Source organism: Corythoichthys intestinalis, chromosome 6, assembly GCF_030265065.1.
Source record: "Corythoichthys intestinalis isolate RoL2023-P3 chromosome 6, ASM3026506v1, whole genome shotgun sequence".
Classification (NCBI taxonomy): Eukaryota; Metazoa; Chordata; class Actinopteri; order Syngnathiformes; family Syngnathidae; genus Corythoichthys; species Corythoichthys intestinalis.
In genome coordinates, this window is record NC_080400.1 from 32,923,940 (window position 1) to 32,951,136 (window position 27,197).

The following is a 27,197-nucleotide window of genomic DNA, read 5'->3' on the forward strand; positions in this document are numbered from 1 at the left end:
ATCATTTAAAAAGCAAACTATTTTTTCTCTTTTTGAATGCACATCAACACTAATGCCTATGAAATAACGTCCTTCACTTTGCCATTCAAATCTTCAGTTGAGAGCTATTCAATTCAGGCGACTGTCGAGTTTCTTTCAGTCTTTAAGGTCAAACAATAATGTGTATTCTGCGAAACATAATAATGAAGACTGGAAGAGAAAAATACACCATTGAAAAAAGGCGGGCAGTGGATGGTACACATCAAAATCACAAACATTGACGCATGCAAAATGGAGTGCACACCAGTGGTGTTACCAGGATGCCAGGTGTGGGTGGGCATTAGTCTTACCTGGGGGAGACAAAAAACAAAACAAAACAAAAAAAGCTACAATGCTAAAGTAGGTCGAAATCCAGCGTAAGGCTACTGCATCTTAAAACATGTTTTGTTTCCTCCTTGAGATAACTGTTGTGTAATTTGGTGAACACTGGTGAAAACTTTGATAAAATGTAAAAAAAAAAAAAAAAAAAAAAAAAAAAATCAAAATTTGTGTAAATGTGTGTAGCGCCCCCAAAGAACAAAACCAACATTTCATTTTGTTTTTTTTTTTGTTTGTTTGTTTGTTTTTTAAGGTGAAAGAATAGGTAACAATGCAAAGGTTAAAACTTAGAAGACATCAGTACTATATGAATGGGATACCATACGCCAGGGGTCCCCAACCTTTTTTGCACCACGGACCAGTGTTATTTGGGTCTTTTTTTTCACGGACCGGTGTTCCGACAAATTTTGCAACCCATCAAAAATTGCAAAGATGAGGTTCTGCGCATGCGCGTAACGTTAAACATAGCCGCAAAATGCGCAAATGCAGCGATTCCAAAGTAAACACTACAAACTTTCTTGAAAGAAAGGAGTATTAACTTACGTTTGATCATGGAAGGACTTGTAGAAAAGTTCTCCTCAAATACATCCTGCCATGTAAGCTGCACACAAAGACTGCACATCGCTCTCACCATTAACCACTTCGCCTTGTCGTTAAAAATTAATTAAGAAGCCCGCTGCACAAAGATACGATGTTGGAAATTGTAGCAAGGTTTTCAATGCTCTTGTAGCGATGTCAGGATATTCCAGAATGACTTTAATCCAGAACCTCGGTAGAGTTGTTGTCTCAAATGTACGTTTAATAAGGTCGCCGTCATTTGCGATCTCTACAAGTTGATCTTCCTGTTGCACAGACATTCTCGAAACACTCGGTTTATTCACAAATGGGTCATGAATCCACTCCTTCGCAGTTCGTGGATCTTAGAGGTTGTAGGCTCGTCAGGTGACCTTTTCGCCGTGAAAATATCTCCAAAGACGTCTGTTTTCCAGTCATCTTCGGTCGTGTGGGGGCTAATTATTTCTGGGAACAAATCTGCTACGCCCGCGGCCTAGCAATACGCTATTATCGAGGACAAGCGTACATAGATATATTACATACACAAACAAGATGTACAGCTAGCAGTCCAATCAATGGATTTCTATGACGACATTCTAATCTATCCTGTAGTATTATATCTAGAGTAGACAGGGATATTGGTGTGTTAAGCAGGGGCACAGGGTTAATTCAGCCAGAATGCGATCCTTATTAAATTATTATTTCTGTGCGGCCCGGTAGCAAATGCGCCACTGACCAGTACCGGTCCGCGGCCCGGCAGATGGGGACCCCTGCCATACGCAGTGGCCAGACTGTCGTTAGTACTACATCCAGTTTTCTCTGGGTGGGCAGAGCGTGTTCGTGGGTGGGCACTGCCCACCCTTGCCCCCCCCTGGTAACGCCCCAGGTGTCCCCACAAGAAAGTTAAATGGTTACTAAAATCGGTATGTACAGTTGATAAAAGGTATTTTGATGGTTACAGTTCGAGCCTAAAAAAAATCCCATTATTTATAAGTGCTGATAAATGATTCAAAATGCATATAAGAGACAGAACAGCTTGCTGAATTTGCTTTTTTATTCAACATTAAAGGTTTCACTTCCACTTAAATTTTAAACTGTTGGCTGTAGGACAATAGAATTTCACTTTCGCCTCACAGTAGGGCAAAAATAACGATATTTGGTTGTGTACCTGATTGTGACGTCAGCCTCCAACCCGGTGACGTTCATTTGCAGTGCTCGCTGAAAGGACCACATTGTGTTTTCTGGCGCAAGCTGAAAACACACACGAATGAAAACAAAACAAAACAAAACGAGAGAATTACTATCTCAGCCTATAATTAAAAGGGTGTCTTTTTATTGCTTATTTTTGGCTGTAACATGAAGAAGAAAAGACCTATTGAGATTAAATTAATGCTATGAAATGCATGGAAAAGCAGCTCTTTAGATTACAAATTAACTTGGTCAGAATCAATATGATCCCATGGGTTAAACATCACTTGAAAGAAATTCTATAGACAGAGTGAGTCAAGTTAACGGGAAAACAGGAGGAATGTTAACATCAATACAGTAAACTTGTGGGAAACCAAGTCCAAATTTGTTTTAACAGGCAGACAGAAACTCTCTCAATTTCAGATGCCACTGTGAAGATCGATCGCAAATACCGCAAATAGCAGGGTGTGTGTGTTTTATGTGTGTGTGAACATGTTGGTTCCCTTTTCCCATCCAAGAGTTGTGTAACATTGAGCGGGATATTGTGCCAATCACATGAAACAGTCTTCAAACACTTAAAATGCAATACAATTAGAGAGGGAGCCGATAAAATGTGTCGAGGCAAGCATCATTCTTAATATGGCTTTCCATTTAATTCACGATGAGCGGTTTTTCTGTTGTTTTTATTCATTCCACTTCACTTCAATGAAGCAACTAATGGACCAGAAAGCATCAAATATGGAAGAAAACTCTAGTACTGGTATATATATTTATACACTTGCAAGATGACTAATCACACTATATTAATCCACAGTCATCAGGCGATAAAAAGGCATACTTGGACCATTTTTGGCTTATATTGACTGGATATTTTTAGTCACTTACCCACAAGGTCATGACCACACTAGAAAATCCCTGGGAAGTGCAGAATATAAGAAAAAGGAGCAAGGGTTCACAAAGGTTGTTCTAACTACTTTTTAAATATATAGTGCCCCCATTACCAATAACATAAAAAACATATTAAACATGTGGTTCTAGCACAATCTGATATGTTTTCCCAAACTAGGGACTCACCATAGGGGCCCCCTGGTGACCAATAACATTAGGACGGGGCCGGAGATTGCTGGGGTCTATGATGCAAGGAGAGGTGATGTACAGCGGCACAGCATATAGGCCCAGTAACACGCAGAGATACAGTAGCATGACCACCACCTGGAATGCTGCAGGAAAGCACAGATTTAAAATTTCAGTCGCTGTTTTTATCGTTTTTTTTTACACTTTGAAAAATAGTCATATGCTTATATTATTTTACACGTTTACGTAAACACAATCTTTGTAACCATGCTAAAGGATCCAGTTAAATTCTAAAATAAACATGAGCAAGATTGCTATACAACCCTTAATATAATGTGGGGATTCAATTTTTATAGACTTTATGATATTTTATTTGTGTTTTTCAACACATGGTAAGCAGGATATAAAGCTCAATTAATCAAATGGTTTCAATCCACTTAACACATTGGATAAGCCTACACAGAGAAATCATTTTGGGCAGGGAACCCATTTGAAAATGAGTAATGAACATCAACTAATAAAAATTCTTCTTGTCAAACACTCACGTGTAGTAGAGTGGTATAAAAACGAATCTGAACCTTTGGAATTTCTCACATTTCTGCATATAATCACCATCTAATGTGATCTGATCTTTGTCAAAATCACACAGAGGAAAACACAGTATCTACTTTCACTAAAACCACCCAAACATTTATAGGTTTTCATATTTTAATGAAGAAAGCATGCAAACAATGACAGAAGGGGGAGAAAAAAGTATGTGAACCTTCTGCGCAAGGAGATTTAAAGAGCAATTGAAACCAATTTTTACCAAACATTTTAAGTCAGGTGTGTGCCCAATCACTGATGAGTGGTTTAAAGCTGCCCTGCCCACTATAAAACACACACCTGGTAAGAATTGTCTTGTTGAGAAACATTTTCTGATGTGCATCATCATTCGGTCAAAAGAGCTGTACCTGCGATCAAGGACTGTTGATTTGTATAAAGCTGGGAAAGAATACAAAACCATCTCTAAAAGTCTGGATGTTCATCAATCGACAGTCAGAGAAGTTGTCTTCAAATGGAGAGAGTTTGGCACTGTTGCTTCTCTCTCAAGGAGTGGCCGTCCACCAAAGATGACGCCAAGAGTTCGACCCGAGAGTGTCTGCTAAAGACTTACAGAAATCACTGGCACAGTCCAATATCTCTGTGCACACATCAACTATATTTAAAACTATGGCCAAGAATGGTGTTCATGGGAGGACTCCACGGAGGAAGCCACTGCTGTCTAAAAAAAACATTGTTGCTCGTTTCATGTTCGCAAAAAGGCACTTGGACACTCCACAGACGTTTTGGCAAAATACTTTGTGGACTGGTGAAAGCAAAGTTGAATTTTTTGGGAGTAACACACAACGTCATATGTGGAGGAAAAATGGAACAGCTAACCAAGATCAACACTTCATCCCCACCGTGAAGCATGGTGAAGGGAGCATTATAATTTGGGGCTGTTTGCTCCCTCAGGGCCTGGACAACTTGCAATCATTAATGAAAGAATGAATTCAAAAGTTTATCAGAATGTTTTCAGGACAACCTGAGGCTGTCTGTCAGACAGTTGAAGCTAAAAAGAGGATGGATGCTGCAACAAGGCAATGATCCAAAACATAGAAGTAAATCAACTTCAGAATGGTTTCAGAAGAACAAAATACACATTCCGAAGAGCCAAGTCAAAGTCTAGACATGAATCCCATTAAGATGCTGTGGCATGACCTAAAGACAGCGATTCATGATAGACATCCCAGGAATCTGACTGAACTACCTCAGTTTTGTAAAAAGGAATGGGCCAAGATTAGTCCAGATCGTGCTAGACTGATCTGCAGGTACAGGAAGCGTCTGGTTGAAGTTATTGCTGCCAAAGGGAGGGGGGGGGGGATTGGCGCAAAATATTAAATGTGATGTTTCACTGACTTATTTTCCCCCTTTCTGTCATTTTTTGCAGACTTTCTTCATTAAAATATGAAAACCTATGAATGTTTGAGTTATTTTAGTTAAAGCAGACACTGTTTTTTCATCTGTGTGATTTTGACAAAGATTGATGGTGATTTCATGCAGAGATGTGAGAAATTCCAAAAGGTTCAGATACTTTTTAATACCGCTGTATACAGTATGTATAGTCAATCTAATACCTAAATTCAGCATCCACTGTATAGTGCATCTGGTGTAACACACCACACAGATAAACACACTACACGTGAATCAATTTCTTAACTTGACACTTTGTGTCATTTCAATGTGACGTTCACCAAATAAAAATGTACTAGAACTTTTACTATGATTCAAATTCAATAAAAAACTGGGTTAGAATCTTCATTTGTGCCATTCAGGTTACTTTTTTTTTTGGATAAGGCGTTTCTTTATTTTTATATTGTTTTATCTCACACGAACCACAGCTCAATTGAGAAATTGCAGCAGTGAGTGAGAGAGACGCCACCGCAAGGAATTTGTTTCAAGGTCAGCTATGTTTGTGTGTGTAATGGGAGAAAGGTGAGATGTGTGCGCACAAGGAGACAAACTCACAAGCATTTTGTCCCATTCCACCTCATCAGTTAGAGCTTTAGGATTATATATGTCAACAACAAAAGATGTTCACTGTTCACACTGTTCTCAGGCCTGGAATGTTTGCAATAATTATGGGTGTAGCTTCTGAGGAAATGACTAAATTGCACAATGACAATGTTAAAAGATTTTGTGTGGAGAACAAATAGTACGTCACATTAAATCCCTAGTTAGCTTTCAAAATAACTGCCATGTAAACATAGTTTGATTTTGAAAATACACATTTGTGTGAACACACACTAAGGAATGCTAATACTGGATTCTTGTACACTTGAGTGAAAGCACTATTCAAAAACATCTTTGCCTGACATGAGCTAGAAAGCTTGTTATCTGCAACCCCATGGGAGGACGGCCTCTTTCTTAATTAATAAGTGCAGAATTTTGTTGTGACGAGTCCAAAAATTTCAACTGACTTTAATTAAGAATTTCAACTTACACGTCTTATCTGCCCCAGAGACCTGTCCGGCTACTATCCAGGACAAAGCTGTGACAGCAGCGACGGCACCGATGTGCAGAAATGGTCCTGTGGCCTGCATCAATGTGAGTACACGAGAAGACAAAGACAAAAGGGGGTGTTGAGAAACGAACAAAGATAAAGACATCTTAGTGGAATTATAGAGTTGGGTGATAATGGCTGTAATTTTCAGAGACAGTTCCTTAAAACGTGGAATTTTGATGCTATTGCTGCTGCTGCAATCTTGCATGCATGCTAATTACAGACCTATACAGAGTTACTTCGCAGCTGATGAATCATTTTCACCCAAAGTTGCCAGTTCATCTGCAGTTTCAATTCCCAATTTACACATGCACTGTCCTACTGAAAGGTTGCGGTAGGACTCCATTGAACCACATTAAAACAGACTTCAGAAATTTGTTTCAAAATGTTTGCAAGAATTTGCACCGAGCACTGTTGTTATTTTCAGTAAGGGCTAACCAACTCTTAAATAAACCATCTTCCATCCATTCTTGATTAAATTTACTCTTCCCCGTCTTTGCATATTCCTGCTCACCTCTACAACTGCAAAAAAAACAGGAAATGGTGTCATGGCGACAACTGAAGTCGCTGACGTATGCTAACGCTGCAGACAACGTACCAAAAACATATTATTCCCAAACTCTTGTATTTGGTGCACAACCATTATTAGAACAAGTACACATCATTAGAAGTTTTACGGCATCCTTCAGTGATTTCACTGGCATTAAACGCATCAGGTAATTTAATACCAACTGCAATATTCCATTAAATTTAAGACCTTGATTATCTGGATTTTAAAAAAAAACACATTTTAAGACTTTTTAAGGACCCGCGGGAACCCTGCAACTTTACCAAGGAGAGTGCTTCTACTCTTTTTGTTAAAGGGATCCATGGATAGAAAGACTTGTAGTTCTTAAAAGATAAACGTTATTATGAGTTAAAATAATCTAATATTTAAAACCCCTCTTGATGTTTTCGTTCCTATACAATTTGTAAAATTAGTTTCACTAGTAGGTCGCCATTGTTGTTGACGTCGCAGGGAGGTGACGTCACTGGCTTACGCTGCCGGGCTTCCAGAGTATGACTCTAGCGACATAACCATGTCATCTGTTCAACCCTTTCAATTTGAACCCGAGAGAAACATTAATGAGCATGACAGCACTGTCGATATTTCACAGACCGAGACCAGAGTATGAAAAAAAAACTGTGTTCTGTCAAAATGTGCTTACCGGCAAAACGTCTTACAAGAGGCGAATTTGACACCCAAAGTACTACCGTGCGCTTTCAGCTTGTTTTGTTTGGATGCATATGGACAGAACATACTAAAGATGCCTCAAGAAAATACTTAGACATAGCAATATCAAATAAGGGTGCTCTTACCTGTCAAGTTGTACGGTTTCGGCGTAATTTGTAAAAGTGAGCACTGATTTTTAAATGTGTACGCCGTACGTTTGAAATCTGTACGTTTTTCGTGCATTACTTTTTTTTTCTCCGTTCGGATTTTGTCACAATTTCGACAGCCTACAATCTATGCCTAGACATCACATGCATATAGAACTACATGCGAAATGACAGATTCGGCAGAGTTAGTAAACAGCTGCCATCTTAAAGCAATAGACTTCTCAGAAAGGCTCTGTTGTAGTGAACCTTCCTAGCGAACCTAAGTGACTTTATATCTAAAATACTTCTAAATCAGCAAAATCTTGACTTGAATATATCTTTAAATGATGAAACAGTTTTAAAACGTTCGCATGTCGAAAGTAGACAGAAGGAAACTAATGCAAAAACGGGAGCAATTTTAACAACTTTAACAGTTGATTCACAACATTAAATTACTTCCAAACATAGCAAAGGTTACTATGTTTTTTTTTTTTTTTTGAAAATTAAAAAAAAGAAAAAAAAAAAGACATGAAAGATGACACCAGTTACTTCGCCAAGTAACTAATTACTCTTGCATTCAGGTAACTGAGTTACTAACTCAATAACTTTTTGGGAGAAGTGATTTGTAACTGTAATTAATTACTTTTTAAAAGTAAGATTAACAACACTGGTCATAAAGTTGAAGTCTGCAGAACGAAAAGTGACGAAAGCGGAGATTTTATTCTGCCAGTTTGTTGCTGAACACAATTTGCCCGCAACTATTGCTGATCACTTCTCAGAATTAGCAAAAGAAATGTTCTCTGACTCAAAGACTGCAGATTGCAGTTAATTTTATCAATTGACCTTTTTAGTTTATAATTGGACACACTAACGAACTACGTTCAAGTCAAACTGAATTGCGAGCTGAAGTGCCATTAAATGCAGCCATCAAGACGTGATAGAAATTGCCAAAAGTGCTACATACAATTATAACTAAAGTCACTGTTAAATTTTAGTAATCATGATGTAGCTGAAGATATTGATTGTTCTTTGATTGCACCATGTTACAATATTACCAATACATTCATATTATTTTAAAAATTGAGTTTTATTTTTGTTTCATATTGCACGCTATACAGTATACAATGTTGTAAGATTAGTCACCAATTTGTCAGGGCATACGTCACTATTTGTAAGATTGCCAACGGCCTCGGATTGACAGGTATGGGCGCTATGTGACTAATGTGGTCAACAGATCAACAATCTTCTCTAAAGCTACCACAAGAAAACATAATGCTTAGAAGAATGAGAGTGAAACACATGCAAAAAGCTTTTTGAGGCAATTAAAAGGTGATAAAAGACTCAATAAAAACACAAATAGTAAGTACTCGCCGCGTTTAACCGATGTGTGCATGCATGTATTAGACCAGTGTTTTTCAACCGGTGTGCCGCGGCACACTAGTGTGCCGTGAGAGATCGTCAGGTGTCCCGCGAGAAATTATCTAATGTCGCATTTATATACAGTATATAAATATTGAATTGTCCGTAACTGTGCGGGCTCTTGAAGGGGCCATCAGACTGCAGAGTGGTGACGTAGCGGGAAGCAAGCAAGGAGAGAGGAAGAACGCCGTGAACCGTGAGAGCGGAGTTAGCCAAGCCAGAGAGAAAGGCGGGCTGCAGCCAGACTCCTCTCGAGTTAGCGGTCGCATGTTGCGGATGCCGACGTTATTTTGTTTATTATTTTCCATTGTTGCCACAATAAAGTGGGAAAGTCGTCACCGACTCCTCTCCTTTCTATTTCCCCATTCGGGGCTATTAAAATGTTTTTTTATGTCGTCGGGCGGAGTTGCAGTAGTAACGTAGGAAGGAGTAGGTGGAAAGTTCTCGGTCGTGTGCAGATGAGCGCAATATTTCTCGTGTCGCATTCAAAAACTGCTTGGATTTCTAGCCATCAACGACTATGTCCGCGACAATGTGGACCCCAGCACGTCTACTGCACATTATTTGGTTAGACTCGTCATATGTTGATCTACTCGAAAGTGTCCTTTCTATTTCATCCATATATGACGAGCGTCAATCCTCCCCCTGTGTTTTATTTATTGTCAAGAAGAGCAAAATGGCTGACGGCTAGAAATCCGAGCAGTTCTTGAACGCGACACGAGCAGCTTTCCTAAACTTCATCTCCAAACGAAACATCCGTCACTCCAAAACTACTCGATGGACTAATTTGTTCGCCTTCGTGAAAACACAGAGAAACAGGCAACTTTTTTGATAAAAACTACGAAGGTAAATGAGAAAGCCCTCAAAGCCAGTTACCTTGTTGCTAAATCCAAAAAGTCCCACACCGTGACTGAGGAATTAATACTACCTGCCTGCAAAGCCATTGTCTGCGAGATGCTCGGCTCTGATGTGGTTAAAGACATTGCTCAAGTCCCCCTGTCTGATAATTCTGAGCTTTTTCAAGCCTCACTGCTAAAAAAAATAAAAAAAATAAAAACAGAGAAAGACTGAAATCTGTTGGAAAAATAAGGATATCGATTTTGTGTTCATCTAAACAGGCTCAAGTTTCACACTGAGTAAGTATACATACTGAGAAATTATTTTATAATTAAATATACTGTACAGAAAATAATTTTGGAACATTTTTGGTTTGTGGCGTGCCGCGAGATTTTTTCCAATGTATAAACGTGCCGTGAGTCAAAAAAGGTTGAAAAAGACTATTAGATGTCTCGCCGAGTAGAAGGAATTGCAGAACACCGGTAGTGTTCGTCTAGTGACAGTGACAATTACGTCATCACCCCGAGCCTCCGTTGCGCGCATAAAACATGGCACCCTCCGTAGGTCAAAACATGTACTAAATATTGTAGACTTTTAAATCAATGGCAATGTTTTATGAGTTTCTAAAAAGACATTTTAGAAAAGGCAACAATTGTGGCTTATTAGCGCCTACAAGTCTTTAAGTCTGAGGTTCCATTTAAACAAAAATATAGCAACTAAAACTGCCACATGAATTCTAAAGTTAAAGTCAACTGACCTGCAGGGAGATTGGGATGATGTCCCACTCATGCTGCCATGTTTGATTGATGGATATCACCCCGACAACAGTTGTAAGTAGAGCCACTGTGACTCCTATCTGTTGGGACAGGGGCAGGGGAAGAGAATAAAACATGCTATCAATGTGGACAAACATCTATCACAAAATAACCCAGAGTGGCTTGTGGCTCCGTGGCGCCCTGAATTCGGTGTCTAGATTTATCTTATCTTTCTATGTAACAAGGCTTTCTTAACCTCACTGTGACACACGATGTCCAAACTGGAAGCTCAACCATGAATGAGCATGCACACCCATTGACACAATCATTCATGCATTGGAGACATTCTTAGTAATAGTAAGACACAAAAGGTCACAGTTGACACATTACCTTATGCAGCCAATGCAAATTCAGCTGTTGGCCAAGTGCAACATGACAAAGGGCTAAAACCTGGAGAAAAAAACACACACACAATTGATGCTGTGTGCTGCTATCCAGGAAGTAAGCCACATCAAGACTATTATGGATATTTGCGGGAGGCACTGACCATTAAAAAGGCTATGTAGGTAAAGCCAGCAGCAGTAGTGGCCAAGATTGGAACGGTGCCATCGCTCCACTCGCCAGAGCGGTTGTAGAGGAACCTGCAGCAACAAGACATCTTATAACAGTTGTCATATTGAGTTCTCGCATGCAATTCATCAATATGAACCAGAGAGAAGCCTTGGGAACACAAATGCACACCTTTCTGTATTGCTGCCTAGATTAAATTGTGCCCTCTTCCAATCCCAACTGTGTACTTGCTTGCACATTAACAGTTTGCGAGAGAAAATGAAAAGTGAGGATGTTTTTAAAAAGGTCTGCAGCAGCTCTCAGGCAGACATCTATCAAGTCCCGTGGATATTAATGCATTATTGTAGCAATAATGCCAGCCCAGACACGAAAGACAATAGCCTCGGTGGCTGTTGGAAATGTCAGATTAATGCTTGGTTGGTAAATTGCTCCATGAAATAAGACGTGCGGAGATACAGAGATGAAAATGTCCGAGTTTAATTGTTTAGAGGTTTGAACTATAGTCAAGCATGATTCATGCATAGCATTGCTGTTTTTTGTCAACGATGACGATAACGAAAACATTTTGTCGCCGAAAATTTTTTTTCATAACGAGATGATAATGAGCTAAAAACCTGTCTTGGAGTCGAAAACATAATGAGACGAATGCCAGTTTTCGTCTGACGAGACGAAAATGCGCCATAGTTTCCGTTGTTCGGAATGTGTGACATTTTTCTCTTGAATGTGTAGTAAGTTAGTAAGCCTGCATCGTAGCAGTGTTTGGTTGTGTCACTTATGTGATGTGCTGCGCCTCTCTTCACTCACCGGTGTGCTTTCCAGGCTTGCTTGTTTTGAAACACATGGTAAGATTTTTTATCTTATCTTGCCAAGAGAGAATATGCAATGTTGCTTTCGCCTTTAAAGGTCTGTGCCGAGTGATCAGGACAAATTAAATGTAACCCGTAGAGTTAGCATAGCATTTGCGTTTGTATTAGAATAAACTTTAGCGTGGAGATCATCCACTTAAACTCTCAGACAACTTTTTATTTTTTTATATAATACATACAGTTTGTGGCGCCCAGGTGGGTATAATTATTTGAAAATAATGTGCTGTTTTCCCACTTGATTATTGTCATTAAGTTGCCATTGTCCTTGTCGGCGCTACTAAATGTGCTCGTCTGTCAATATTCATTCAAAATTTTTATAAGCCTTCATCTATTTACAGTATTTATTTCTGGACTAAAGCTTTTGAATATTACAGACGGAAACATTTTGAGTAATCGTCGACTAAAACTAGATGAAGACAAACACATTTTGAAATGACTAAAATATGACTGAGACTAATACGTCTTTGTTCAAAAGACTAAGGCAAATATTAAAAGGGCTGCCAAAAACAACACTGATGCATAGGTTGCAAGGCTTCCACTTAGCAAGCAATTGAAAGATGACTTCTAAAACTGTGTGTAGTGACAACATACAGTGGTGAAAGGACAACCTCAGGTTTAAAAAAAAAAAAAAAGAATTTACTGCAATGTAGTAGTAGTTCATGGCAGTATAATATTGCTAAACTAGCAATGTTTTGACACATTAAGACACCCACAAATGTACTCTTGCATACCTGCTATGTGGATAGTCAGTACAATATTGAAAAGACCATATCAACATTTACATTTGGCCATCATAATTCTGACCATATAAAAAGGTATGAAAACACACTAATGATAACATTAAATATGATTAATACATTTACAGCACAATATATCCTTTAATACAATTTGCTGCACAGTTTGATTTATTGTTTTGGGAGAATATTTACAAATTAAAACTGCCCTCTGCTGCTTGTCGTGAAGTGAGTCGAGTAATATCTCACGATGCAGTACTCGTATCTCAATTTTTTGATCACAAGCCAAAGCAAAAAACAAAACAAAACAAAAAAAAAAAACACAAAAAAACCCACAAACAAACAAAAAAAAAAGACGTTCAGAAACTCAGAACTCGATCGTATCTCGAGGCACAACTGTACAGTGAATATAGACAAGTTTCCTGAGCGAAACATGGGCGGCGCCATCTTTGACAATTTCTGCTCCGAACTTCTGGTTTAGACAGAACAACATGACGTGCGGTTGAAGTAAGCAGTGTGTTGACAATGTTAAAACTGCAAAATCAAACCAGAGGAACAAAAGCAAATTTCCCAAAATGGATTCAGAACGACAAAGTTGAGAACCCGAGACTTTCTGTGATGTGCGTGAACTCCTGGAAGCGCCTATACAGTATATATGGTTGGAAGTGGAATGTTTTGATCAGCAACCAGCTAGTAGCTACAATGCACCAGTGTTGCTCTACCTCTCTATACGCCTTAAATCAAAACCAGCTGTAGACAATACGTTAAGGATGTTCTTTAAACCTAAGGATCCACTTAAAAGAACGTATTTGTTCTTATCACTTAATTGATCATTCGTGGACAAAATTATAACAACCTGTGCAGCCTGTGTTAACGTGAGGTGAAGATTGATACACCTGCCACTTGATTGACCTGACATGATTCCATTTCTTGTTTTATTTAAAACAATTGGTGCAAGTACAAAACGGGTAAAAAAAATTCACAATTTATAAATCTATTAGAAAAGTATTAACGAAGGTGGAGCATAAGTCCAGCCTTCCATCATTAAAGTAGAACGCACGTAGTCTGGATATACAGTGGGGCAAATAAGTATTTAGTCAACCACTAACTGTGCAAGTTCTCCCACTTGAAAATATTAAAGAGGCCTGTAATTGTCAACATGGGTAAACTTCAACAATGAGAGACAGAATTTATTTGCAAATCATGGTGGAAAATAAGTATTTGGTCAATACCGAAAGTTCATCCCAATACTTTGTTATGTACCCTTTGTTGGCAATAACGGAGGTCAAACGTTTTCTGTAACTCTTCACAAGGTTTTCACACACACGTTTGCTGGTATTTTAGCCCATTCCTCCATGCAGATCTCCTCTAGAGCAGTGATGTTTTAGGGCTGTCGTTGGGCAGCACGGACTTTCAACTCCCTCCACAGATTTTCTATGGGGTTGAGATCTGGAGACTGGCTAGGCCACTCCAGGACCTTGAAATGCTTCTTACGAAGCCACTCCTTTGTTGCCCTGGCTGTGTGTTTAGGATCATTGTCATGCTGAAAGACCCAGCCACGTCTCATCTTCAATGCCCTTGCTGATGGAAGGAGATTTTCACTCAAAGTCTCTCGATACATGGCCCCATTCATTCTTTCCTTTACACAGATCAGTTGCTCTGGTCCCCTTTGCAGAAAAACAGCCCAAAAGCATGATGCTTCCACCCTCATGCTTCACAGTGGGTATGGTGTTCTTCGGGTGCAATTCAGTATTCTTTCTCCTCCAAACACGAGAACCTGTGTTTCTACCAAAAAGTTCTATTTTGGTTTCATCTGACCATAACACTTTCCCCCACTCCTCTTCTGAATCATCCAAATGCTCTCTAGCAAACCGCAGACGGGCCTGGACATGTACTTTCTTCAGTAGGGGGACACGTCTGGCAGTGCAGGATTTGAGTCCCTGGCAGCGCATTGTGTTACTGATAGTAGCCTTTGTTACTGTGGTCCCAGCTCTCTGTAGGTCATTCACTAGGTCCCCCCGTGTGGTTCTGGGATTTTTGCTCACCGTTGTTGTTATCATTTTGACGCCACGGGGTGAAATCTTGCATGGAGCCTCAGAACGAGGGAGATTATCAGTGGTCTTGTATGTCTTCCATTTTCTAATAATTGCTCCCACATTTGATTTCTTTACACCAAGCGTTTTACCTATTGCAGATTCAGCTTTCCAAGCCTGGCGCAGGTCTACAATTTTGTCTCTGGTGTCCTTCGACAGCTCTTTGGTCTTGGCCATAGTGGAGTTTGGAGTGTGACTGACTGTGTGGACAGGTGTCTTTTATACCAATAATGAGTTAAAACAGATGCCATTAATACAGGTAACGAGTGGAGCCTCGTTATAAGATGTTAGACCTCTTTGACAGCCAGAAATCTTGCTTGTTTGTAGGTGACCAAATACTTATTTTCCACTCTAATTTGGAAATAAATTCTTTAAAAATCAAACAATGTGATTTTCTGTTTTTTTTGTTTTTTTTTTTACATTCTGTCTTTCATGGTTGAGGTTTACCCATGTTGACAATTACAGGCCTTTCTAATCTTTTCAAGTGGGAGAACTTGCACATTTGGTGGTTGACTAAATAATTATTTGCCCCACTGTATGTCCATCAACATACAGTAAGTGTTGTTGTGAGGCACATCACGTTGTCTTCCTTTGTCTAACAGCGTTTTCCACCTGCAAACAAACCAAGAAAAAACTTGTAATACTTGCATTTATGTGTTTACATAACTGTGCCATCCTACATGTACTGATTAGCAACAGGCTAGTAGCAGATAGCATGTGTTGCAGCGACAGCAGTACAGTAGCTGTAGTAAATAATATTAAACATCATCATAAATACAATCATCATCGTGATACAGTTGTGGTCAAAAGTTTACATACACTTGTGAAGAACATAATGTCGTGGCTCTCTTGAGTTTCCAGTTATTTCTACAACTCTGATTTTTCTCTGATAGAGTGATTGGAACAGATACTTCTTTGTCACAAAAAACATTCATGAAGTTGGGTTCTTTTATGACTTTATTATGGGTGAACAGAAAAAAGTGATCAAATCTGCTGGGTCAAAAATATACATACAGCAGCGCTAATATTTGGTAACATGTCCCTTGGCCATTTTCACTTCAATTAGGCGCTTTTGGTAGCCATCCACAAGCTTCTGGCAAGCTTCTGGTTGAATCTTTGACCACTCCTCTTGACAGAATTGGTGCAGTTCAGTTAAATTTGATGGCTTTCTGACATGGACTTGTTTCTTCAGCATTGTCCACAAGTTCTCAATGGGGTTTAAGTCAGGACTTTGGGAAGGCCATTCGAAAACCTTAATTCTAGCCTGATTTAGCCATTACATTACCACTTTTAATGTGTGTTTGGGGTCATTGTCCTGTTGGAACACCTAACTGCGCCCAAGACCCAATCTTCGGGCTGATGACGTTAGGTTATCTTGAAGAATTTGAAGGTAATCCTCCTTCTTCACTATCCCATTTACTCTCTGTAAAGCACCAGTTCCATTGGCAGCAAAACAGCCCCACAGCATAATACTACCACCACCGTGCTTGACGGTAGGCATGGTATACTTGGGGTTAAAGGCCTCACCTTTTCTCCTCCAAACATATTGCTGGGCATTGTGGCCAAACAGCTCGATTTTTGTTTCGTCTGACCACAGAACTTTCCTCCAGAAGGTCTTATCTTTGTCCATGTAATCAGCAGCAAACTTCAGTCGAGCCTTAAGGTGCTGCTTTTGGAGCAAGGGCTTCCTTCTTGCACGGCAGCCTCTCAGTCCATGGAGGTGCAAAACACGCTTGACTGTGGACACTGACACCTGTGTTCCAGCAGCTTCTAATTCTTGGCAGATCTGCTTTTTGGTGATTCTCGGTTGAATCTTCACCCTCCTGACGAATTTTCTCTCAGCAGCAGGTGATAGCTTGCGTTTTCTTCCTGATCGTGGCAGTGACAAAACAGTGCCATGCACTTTATACATACAAACAATTGTTTGCACTGTTGCTCTTGGGACCTGCAGCTGCTTTGAAATGGCTCCAAGTGACTTTCCTGACTTGTTCAAGTCAATGATTCGCTTTTTCAGATCCATGTATGTATATTTTTGACCCAGCAGATTTGATCACTTTTTCTGTTAACCCATAATAAAGTCATAAAAGAACCAAACTTCATGAATGTTTTTTGTGACAAAGAAGTATCTGTTCCAATCACTCTATCGGAGAAAAATCAGAGTTGTAGAAATAACTGGAAACTCAAGAGAGCCATGACATTATGTTCTTCACAAGTGTATGTAAACTTTTGACCACAACTGTATATCAAATACAACATCAAAGACAACAAGTCATTTCATGCGCAAGATTTTAGCTTTAGTATTTTTGGAGCACCGGACACATGAAAATGCAGGGATGGGAAGAACATACCTTCCATAACACCAGCGGCAACATGGCTACATAAACACCCGGTCTTTGGGGTGGCACGGAATTGGTTCCACATTTGCCTTCATGAACATGTCCTCCCATGTCGTGATGATGGCAGATGGATTTGTTATTTCCAAATGGTCTTTTTTGAGGGATTTTGATGAGTGGTGCCACTCCAGCTCAACTGCTGTTTTGGATGGAGAGCGTAAAACAGAAGTCGCGAGCAGAAAGTAGCGCGAGTACCTTGGAAACTTGTCTATAAAGGTACATTTTTTTTAAAAAATGGTGGTTTGGGGCTAAAATTTTACCATTTTTTCCAATACGTAAATTGTTAAGAAAGTGGAGGTCAACCAGCATCCTAGAGATTTTAAGCTTTTGTGTTCCACTGCATGTGCTTTTGATTCAAATACTGTTCTAATAACAATGTTAGGGTTAGTCAAGTGTCAGAGTTGCTTCCGTGTCACTGATTTGCGTAACACTTAGTCAATACATTTTCACTGAAGATGGACCAAGACACTCACTGCTACTAAATCACACTTGTGGTTATTATGTGTGTACCACCCCCAAGAAAAGCAGCCCTATTTTACATTTCCTCTTCAAGATAATGGTATACAGCATGAGCGGGATTTCTTGGTACAAGAGGACATCTGACATGTGTCTTTATAAAACACACGCAAAGGGTAAGCGGGAGGGTGATAGGAACATTAAAAAAAACATGTTGAAGGGCAACTGAAAAAAATAGGTGGTTTAAAAAAAGGAATATTGGAGAGGGGGAGGGAAAAGGAAAAGAGGCAGCGGACGATAAGGGCAAGGGATGACATTGTTGAGATATTTAGCGTGCATAAAGAGGGTCGGACAAGAATTGCAAACCGCTTTCAGAATTATTGGCTGTACTGGATTTCCATTATCAACATCTACAACCTCAATTTGAATTGATGTTTGTATTCTGAAGACCCACATCTGATACATTTTATGAGTACTGTAAAAACATCCTTTCGACATTAGCACAAGTAAATATACATACGAATAATACATTTCAAGAGCATAGAAAACACATTAGGATAGGAGGAGCCTTGGTTAACACAGCCACCCACCAGTTAAACTCATTGTAGTCGTTGTGAGCTTCCAACCAGAAGTAAAACCAGACCAGCAGAGCACAGAACGTAAAAAGGAGGATGAGGGACCACAGAAGCTCCCACTGTGAACACACATTACAAAACACATAATATGCAACAATAGTTTTGTTAACCAATTATATAATAATATACCAATTATAATCTTGAATTTTTGTTAGAAATACAGAATAAATCACTTAAAAAAAAAAAAAAAAAAAAAAATGTGTAGGCTACCTGATGTTAAATCAAGTTAAGATTGTTACTAAACTTTTCACATGGAGTATTCCCTCGGTCACACTGCTAATTAAAACTAAAGCTAATTACTGTCCTGCTCTTTCACACACTTACACCCCCAGGCAATATCTTAAACTGATTAGCCATACACTAAGTATTTTGTTAATTTAGTGGCTACATCGTTAATTGATGGAAAAATAAGGATAATAGAATTTCTCAAGTTAAACAGAGAGTTGTGTAATTTTTTGGACTATAAAGTACATGTGACTACAAAACACACCCACCAAATTTTTACAAAGATAACTGTATTTGTTCACATCTCAACCACAATGGACTATAAGTGGCAGGTGTCGACATTTTATTAGTGCTGCAACGATTAATCGATTAACTCGAGTATTCGATTAGAAAAAAATATTCGAACTAACATTTTGTTACTTCGAGTATTCGTTTAATTAAAGTGGTGTTGTAATGGTTTATTTTGAAAGTGTTTGCATTTAGTTTTACTGATTAGAGTGGATACTCTTTTCACATGGCTTAATCCAACTGCTCCCTGTTAAGACCAATGTAAGCTAAGTTTTTGTTTGAGCTAAGTTTTTTTTTTAATGCATTCATAATTTAGTTTATAGGTATATTTAACCGTTTTTTTGTGGGAATATGTGTCTGAACCATTTGGTAGGAGCATTGTAAAAAACTTTTTATAGCATTTAAGTTAGCTGACCTTTTCTATGTAAGTTAGCCAATTGTTCTTTTATCGTACATAGATCCTTATTTATTTATGTTTCTATACCGTTTGAGGTTCAGCTCAGGTATTTTAATTTTTCATGTTCCTTATCCGATTACTCGATTATTCGAACTAACTAGTCCATCGATTACTCGACTACTAAAATATTCGATAGCTGCAGCCCTACATTGTATTATGAGATATTCATACTAGAACCTAGTTCGGGCCTAAAAAATCCAGCCCGACCCGACACAGCTCGCTGGTATTCAGGCCCGCCTGGCCCAAACCCGATCAATTAACTAGATTTGCAGGCCCGAGCCCGAAAAACCCGATTTTTTTTTGTTTGTTTGTTGTTGGAGTGACGCAGGAAAAAAAACGCAGCAATTTATTTTCATTTCTTCGAGTTGGCAGAAAAAATGCAAGTTTTCTTAATGTTTAAATAGTCTACATATTTTTATGATCATTATAAAAACATTTACACAACGAAATAACGCTGGGAAAGTTTAATATTAAAAAAAAAAATGCGGTTTTGAGACACACAGAGAAGATTCAAAAGGATCACATTTGTGTTGCCTTTGTGTGCATAAATAAGTGTCTTTCGCAACGAATTCACAGTTGTCAGAAAAAAATGCAAGTTTACTCAATATCTAAATAGTCATACAGTACAGCTCATTAGCCTGGTAAATCCCAGATAAACCACATTGCAGTAAAAGCCACAGGCTTCAAAACAGTGGGAAAAAAATAGCATCTTATAGTCCAAAAATTATGTTAATTGTAAAAAATGGAATGGAATTGAATGGAAAAGGAACAAATCTAGTAGCAAAGTTTCCATGACCAAAGTTTCCTTACCCAGATATGAGAAAGCTCAGACTTCGGGTTTCTGTATTCTCGAATGAACACTTAAAAATAGGGATGGTTATTTAAAGGGAACCACGGACAGAAAGACTTGTAGTTCTTAAAAGATATATGTTACTATGAGTTATAATAATTTGATATTCAAACCCCTTTTAATGTTTTCGGTTTTATAAAATTTGAAAAATTATTTTAACTAGTAGGTTGCGATTGTTGACGACACAATGCACTCTGGGCGGTGACGTCACTTGGCAACGCTGCCTTACTTCCACAGTGTCATTCGTTAGCTACATTAACAAGTCGTCGGTTCTGCCCTTTAAATTTGAAGCACAGCTGAACAGTGATGAGCAGGACGGCACTGTCGATATTTCATGAAACGAGCAGCAAAAGAAATTAAATGAAGGTCTGCTGGGAGATTTGGCCCCGTGTTTCCCATTCGACAGATGAGCGCGTATACCACAGGACTATACTTACACTTGATGTTTGAGTCATTATTTTCCTTATAAAGCAATTGCAACCCATATGCCTTGTCTGTCTGTGCAGTAAAACCTGAAAGGGAAATGCAACTGAAAAAAAAAAAAAAACGCAGCTGGCTTCACCACGGAATTAGAAAACGCAGCTCACTTCTCACAACAATAACATGGGGATCGCGTGAAATGGTTGATTGAACACACACAAAAAAAATCCAATCACGAAAAGGGAGACACAAAAAGGGTGGTGACAGTAGGTCGGGATCAATAGAATAACAAAATAAATAAATAAATAAAAAAAAAACAGAGAAAACTACAGTGAGAGGCTGACAAAAAAAAAAAAAAACCAACAAAAAAAAAACAAGGCAATGATGCAACTAGCAACGAAGGGATGTACAAACTGTCAAATGGCAGCAAGTCAATATCTCAGCCAGGCGCTTAGGATCGTTTTAAAGCAGACATGTCCAAAGTCCGGCCTGGGGGCCAAATGCGGCCCGTGGTCAAATTTCATCCGGCCCCCAGCCTCTGTCATAAAATCAATAACGTCTGGCCCGCACACAGACTTATTAATAAATTGGTCAGCAGTACTGCTACCAGCATATGAGGTAGCTTACACACTAAATGCTGCTCCTTATTTACCCACTAAAAAGCAACATTACTCTAAGCAACATTACCCCGTGTGACCTTTTACTCCCAATTTTCTAAAATGGCAACAATCAACAAAAAAAAAGAAAGTTGACTGTGACGGCTGACGCTTCAAGGGTCGGTGGAAATTGGACTATTTCTTCGCTAAAATACGCAACAACTGTGTTTGCCTCATTTGCAAAGAGACAGTCGCTGTTTTTAAAGAGTTCAATGTATGGCGATTTTACCAAACAAGACACGTTGACATGTACGACAAGATTACAGGGAAAATACGTAGCGAAAAATTGAAGCAACTTGAAGCTAGTTTATTGTTACAGCAGCAGTGTCTCGCAAGAGCCCGAGTCGAAAGCTTAGCCACAAAGGCTAGTTGCGAGATTGTTGAAATTATTAATAAAAAAAAATAAAAATAAAGCAAATGTGACACACATAATGGCTCGCTAAAATTTGCTTAAATATATTGTTCAACATAAAGGACGTCAGCCAAGGTCGGCCCCCCACAAGTTTACCACAACAAATCTGGCCCCCATTGCAAAAAGTTTTGACACCCCTGGTTTAAAGACACTGCTGATGAGCTGGAATTGTATGTATGTACGACGTTGGGAAGTCATCCCACAGCTCTGTAACAAAACAATCTGACTAGCGGCAGAATGTGACAAAATAAAGCCAGTCGTCATACTAGCTTCCATGCTAGCAAGCACAGCTATTCTCCCAGTCCAGCCCAACCGCGTCATCACCCCCAGTGTGTATTGCGTGTGTAAAACATGGCGCAAACCGTATATCAAACCATGTACTAAATATTATAGATTTTTAAATCATTGGCAATAGTATTTGTATTTCTAATGACATATTTTAATAAAAGAGAACAATTGTTAGGTTCCCTTTACAAAAAAAAACCCCAATCCATTCTCGCAGTCGGCGTGAGGTCACGATGACGTCATCTCTCATAGCAACGTGTCGCCATTTTAAAATGGGGGTAGGCACAGGTAAACATCCGTAGACAAACGTTGTCTGAAATTCATATATTTCAGCTGTGTTTTGAGTCTTTTTTTTTCCCATAAAAACGTCTTAAACATGACTTATTATCACGAGTCACTGCCGACAGACGCGAGGAGGTGATACAACCTAAAATTAGCGTGTATTCGTCTGCAAATCTGCCGATACAAAGTCACAGCTGATAGCTGGATAAACAATCCAAAGGAACTGCCTGCAGTGGAGTTCGGAAACATCTACAACTACCTCATAAAGTCACCCAGTAAATTGACCTTTATCAATTACGTGGAATATGTACTGTGTGGAACTATAAAAACTGGTAGTATATACGGAGGGATTATTTCTGCCATAGACGGTAATTCGCCTCCAAGCGTTATTTCGCCGTGAACACGTCACGGCAAAATAACCAATTCCCACCAGGCCAATAATATACCGATTGACCGATCAGAGCAGTTCATGGCAAAAGAAAAATAACGCTTTGCGAGTTGTCTGTTATGGTAATAATAACCACTGCCTAGTCTATTAAATCCTAGCAGCTAATTGGGGCAAAACAAAAAAATTGATTACTACTCACCAGTAATAAAATGTCGGCTACAAACGAAAATGTGCCTGGATTTAGGTTCCCACTGGCAAGAATGTTCCAAGGAACAGTCTTCTTTTACTGTTCCTCGATTAATTGCTTTCAGCCATTTGCTTGTCCTTTTCTTCTCACGAGGAAGAATGAAGAACTTCAAATGCGGCTCCGAACTCTTCCTTGTGTTACAACCCGCAACACAGCAATTTTTAGTCATTCCGACGGAAAAAAAGACCGCAAATATGACAAAAGTACAACGCGTTTGTACTACAATGCACGACAGAGCAACTGCTTGCGACTCATGTTTTGTCCCCATTTCAATATGGCGACGCTTTGTTGTGGCTGGTGACGTCATTATTGCCCGGATGTCCGACTGCGAGAATAATTGAGGAAATCGTGGCAAGTGATTGTCGATTAATGATGGCTTCAAGCAATTAAAGCAAAATGCTGTGAGCTTTTCAAGTCACTTTGCGAAAGAAACAATGTCATTCCCAAACTGTCACCACTTGTATTATTTTAATAGCCATTGCATTTTCAGTGACATTCATGCATGGCATCCTCTTGTTAACATTAATTGGTGCATGTAATAAGCAGCTACCGTTAATCAATTTGGTTGTGCAGATGCCATTCCCATTCCTGATTGTATGGGAATCATTTCCCATTTACATTAATCTTCGTCAAATTATACCACTTTTGAGGTGTTCAACCATGTTGCATTCTATTTTAAGATAAACCAGTAGTATATAGTAGATGAACAAGTAGTGTTAAACTGTAATAGTATTGTTTGCAAGAGAAAACAAAAATATTTGGTTTTGAACATTTCATTTAAGGACTGTCTTTTAGTTTCCAAGCTCACTCAGCAGCAGGCTGAGAAGACATGGCCTGCCCTATGACATCACATTACCATTTCTGCCTGGCTGGCATTTATCCGACCCTGTGGCATAGAATGACATAGCGGCAATATAAATCCTTGGGAACATTACAATCACTGTGTATTAGGGTGCCAGGGATACTTTGGTGCCTCTGACATAATTATTCTGACTTGTCTGAAGCTGCTCGCGCTTTACTGAGAAATCCTAGACGTCAGCTAGTTCAAGTCCCTGGTTATTCAAAGTTCAATAAAAATAAATACTAGTGCTAATTTTCATAAATACAGAATCCTAAGACTATTTGTCCATGACAGATTACTTTTCTAGCGGTTCTTGCAGGTTAAATTTGATTACACAGTTTTACAATAATTCATCACTAACTCACGAGGGGACTGTGTATTCACACAGAGGCACATGCTTGTCGCTTCACCGTCTTCTCTGGAATTAAGCTCTCAGAACCTTGTCACATTCCTGTGCGTATCCAGATAACTCGCTGGAATTTCACACAGGGCATACTACACTGCTGCTATATAACTAGTACAAGTGACCGTCTAAGAGTGCATGGGGACAGTGCTTGTTAGACTGAAAGCAATGCATTTCTATTCTGTTAACCCTTCAACACCTGCAATATGAAGCAATTATCAGAGAATCACAAAATTTGAAAAATAAGGTCTTAATGAAACCTTTTTTTCCAGTTTGTAAAAAGAAAAGTCAAAATGCATACATGTAATAAGCGCTCTAATATCTTTAACCCTTGCTAATACCAGTTTTTTTTTTTTCATGGAACCATGTGTTGACTTGCATCCATCATTTTTTTTTTCTAAAAGAAATGTCAAAATTGTGAATTAGTCTCAAAATCATGAAATTTTAGGTGTATCAAATGTGATACATTTGCTAATATAGGGTTAAAAAGGATTCGCCACTTTGGTGATCAGTGGAACAAATGACTAGTTTATACTGTACATTTGTAGTTATTCTATGACAGGGGTGGCAAACGCGTCTCGCGAGACTCGTGCTATTGACTCTTGGCCATAGGAGAACGGCTCTTTGCCTCTCCTCAGTTTCCCATGTTTTGAGGCCATTGACCTCACTTTGCTTCGTTTTTCATAACAACACTTTCTAATCGACTACGGCTTTTTAAAAACAAATAATAAAATATTAATGTAAAATTGCTGTGCATGATATGTGTGCGTGTTCTACTGCCAATGAGGCAGCCAATCATTTGCGCGGGTTAGGATTATTTCCGGAAATTTATTAGCATATTGTGATCTAGTGCAAGCTACCTTTGTCGTCAAAATGTCAAAATGCAAGGTTAAAAAAAAATATGAAGATGAACACCGGAAATGCTTGACAGAATGGGAAAATGGCAAATTTTTTAACGAAGAGAATGCAAAACCATTCTGTTTAATATGCAGCACCTAATTATCGCATTTCAAGGCTTCAAATCTTCAACGTCAATGACCTTCCTAAAGGTACTGAACTACGCAAGCACAAAGTGAGTACTTTGAAAAGCCAGTTAAAAAGACAAACTGAAGTCTTCCACCAATTCAGCAAACAGGTTTAGGCCACGACTGAGTTATACCCAAGGGCCTACGTTTGAATAGGGACAGTAGAGATAACTACCAACTTTTCAGGATGCTCAAATTGTTTTCATCAACTTTTAAGCAAACTTATTTACAATATATAATGAATTCAGATAGAGTATATAGATAATCTAGATCCTCTTCCCATATATTCTTTGGATAGAATTGATTATTAAGTGAATTCTTTTAATTATGTTCAGACTTCTATTTACCTCTTTTTACTTGCTGAATGTGCCAGTCCATTTTTCCCTGTTATACGCCTTATACGTTTGATTGGCTAATGACTCGACAGCCCCCGACCCACACACATAAATTATGATATATATTACATAGGTTAAAATATATTATATAATACATTACTAAACCTTAATTCACATATACATGAGTGCATGAATAAATAGTTATTAATGTATACTGGTACTAGTGAGCGATTATGTTATTTTAAAATGTTTAGTTATTAATGTATACTGGTACTAGTGAGTGATTATGTTATTTTAAAATCAGAAACAATGCTCTGTCAGTCCTTGGGTGCTGCTAACCTAGCCTAGCCTAGCCTAGCCTAGCCTAGCCTAGCCTAACCTAACCTAACCTAACCTAACCTAACCTAACCTAACCTAACCTAACCTAACCTAACCTTAAGTATGGCATTTTTTCACGTGAACTTACCTCATTAGTATTACTTAAGCTTAATTAAACATTACTGAATGTTTTTTGGACCCTTATTGCAATGTGTAGCACATGTGTCCCTTAACTAAGAAATTATAAATGCTTAAGCCCCCCCCCTTAACCTTTATTAACCATTAATGAATGTTTTTGGCCCCTATTGTAAAGTGTAGCACATGTGTTCCTTAACTAAGAAATTATAAATGCTTAAGTTAACAAACCCTAACCCTATATAGGCCTATATATTTTTTTTTAATTTTACCAAACCATTAGTTACTGGTTATGCATTAACTAATGCATTAACTCATGTTACTTAGTATATTAATCAATATTAGATAAGCAATTATATTAATTATTGTTATGTTTCTTAAATATTAGTTATTGTCAAAAAATGCATGAACTAATGTTAATTAAGGGACCCTTATTGTAAAGTGTTCCCCAATTTTCATATTGATTTCATTTATTTGGTCTTAAAGTAGCCCAAAGGAGCTTTCATTTTTTGAGTTTGGCTGTGCTTGCGGACAAAAACAGTAGTTTTACCTGAAGGAAGGCTCATTTTAATTTATTGCAGTTATTCCCTGACTAAGGGGTTTTTTCAGTTGTATTTAATTTATTTATTTAGACAGACAATGTTGAGTGGTCTTAAGACATCTGTTTATATTTTAACATTCGTGGATAGTCTATTGTGTATGTTAATATAATTCATGTCAAATATTGCAATTTCAATTTGCCAATAAAATCCCGATTAATTCTGGAAGTTTTCAAAATGTTTTTTTCATAGTCTTTGAAAACAAAGGTTTGAATCAAACCAATACACTACAATACACAATACCAATACACAATACACATGAAAGTATAAGTCAATACAGATTTATTTTGCATTGATTATCTAACCTATCAATTAATTAGGTTCGACCATTTATACATTGCTCTTGCTTTGTGAATAAATGTATTGCTTCAGAACTAAAATCTAAGACAAGTAATAAAGTAATCATAAAGTTCAGATTTCTTGTTAAAACAAACAAACAAACAAACAAACAAAAATATTGTGTTGAACGACTATACAGTAGGTCCTGGTGTTGCTACGCACTCTATAACACTGTGCCTCAATGTTAAAGACTGACTAAATGGAAATTCTTTCAATTATTACTGAGCAGACAGATCAGCTTACACTGTGTGCGGACCTGACACCTACAAAGGACCTTGAAGACTCACGCATGTACGCACACAAATACACAGATTCA

At 38.5% G+C, this 27,197-nt stretch overlaps 1 protein-coding gene across 5 annotated transcripts in view; it reads right to left on the reverse strand.

Moving 5' to 3' along the window:
- The window catches only part of gdpd5b (glycerophosphodiester phosphodiesterase domain containing 5b), a 75,940-nt gene that overhangs the window by 18,827 nt on the left and 29,916 nt on the right, over positions 1 to 27,197 (reverse strand). For all 5 annotated transcript variants that reach the window (XR_009063446.1, XR_009063447.1, XM_057838573.1 and 2 more), the window contains 7 exons: positions 18,332 to 18,435; positions 11,177 to 11,270; positions 11,020 to 11,079; positions 10,632 to 10,730; positions 6,200 to 6,293; positions 3,175 to 3,320; positions 2,081 to 2,163 (listed from right to left, as the gene is read on the reverse strand). Coding sequence is in view for 3 of the 5 variants with exons in the window: in XM_057838573.1 (XP_057694556.1) it covers positions 2,081 to 2,163; positions 3,175 to 3,320; positions 6,200 to 6,293; positions 10,632 to 10,730; positions 11,020 to 11,079; positions 11,177 to 11,270; positions 18,332 to 18,435 (680 nt within the window). In the remaining 2 variants the exon portion in view is untranslated. The remainder of the gene's footprint in view (positions 1 to 2,080; positions 2,164 to 3,174; positions 3,321 to 6,199; positions 6,294 to 10,631; positions 10,731 to 11,019; positions 11,080 to 11,176; positions 11,271 to 18,331; positions 18,436 to 27,197) is intronic.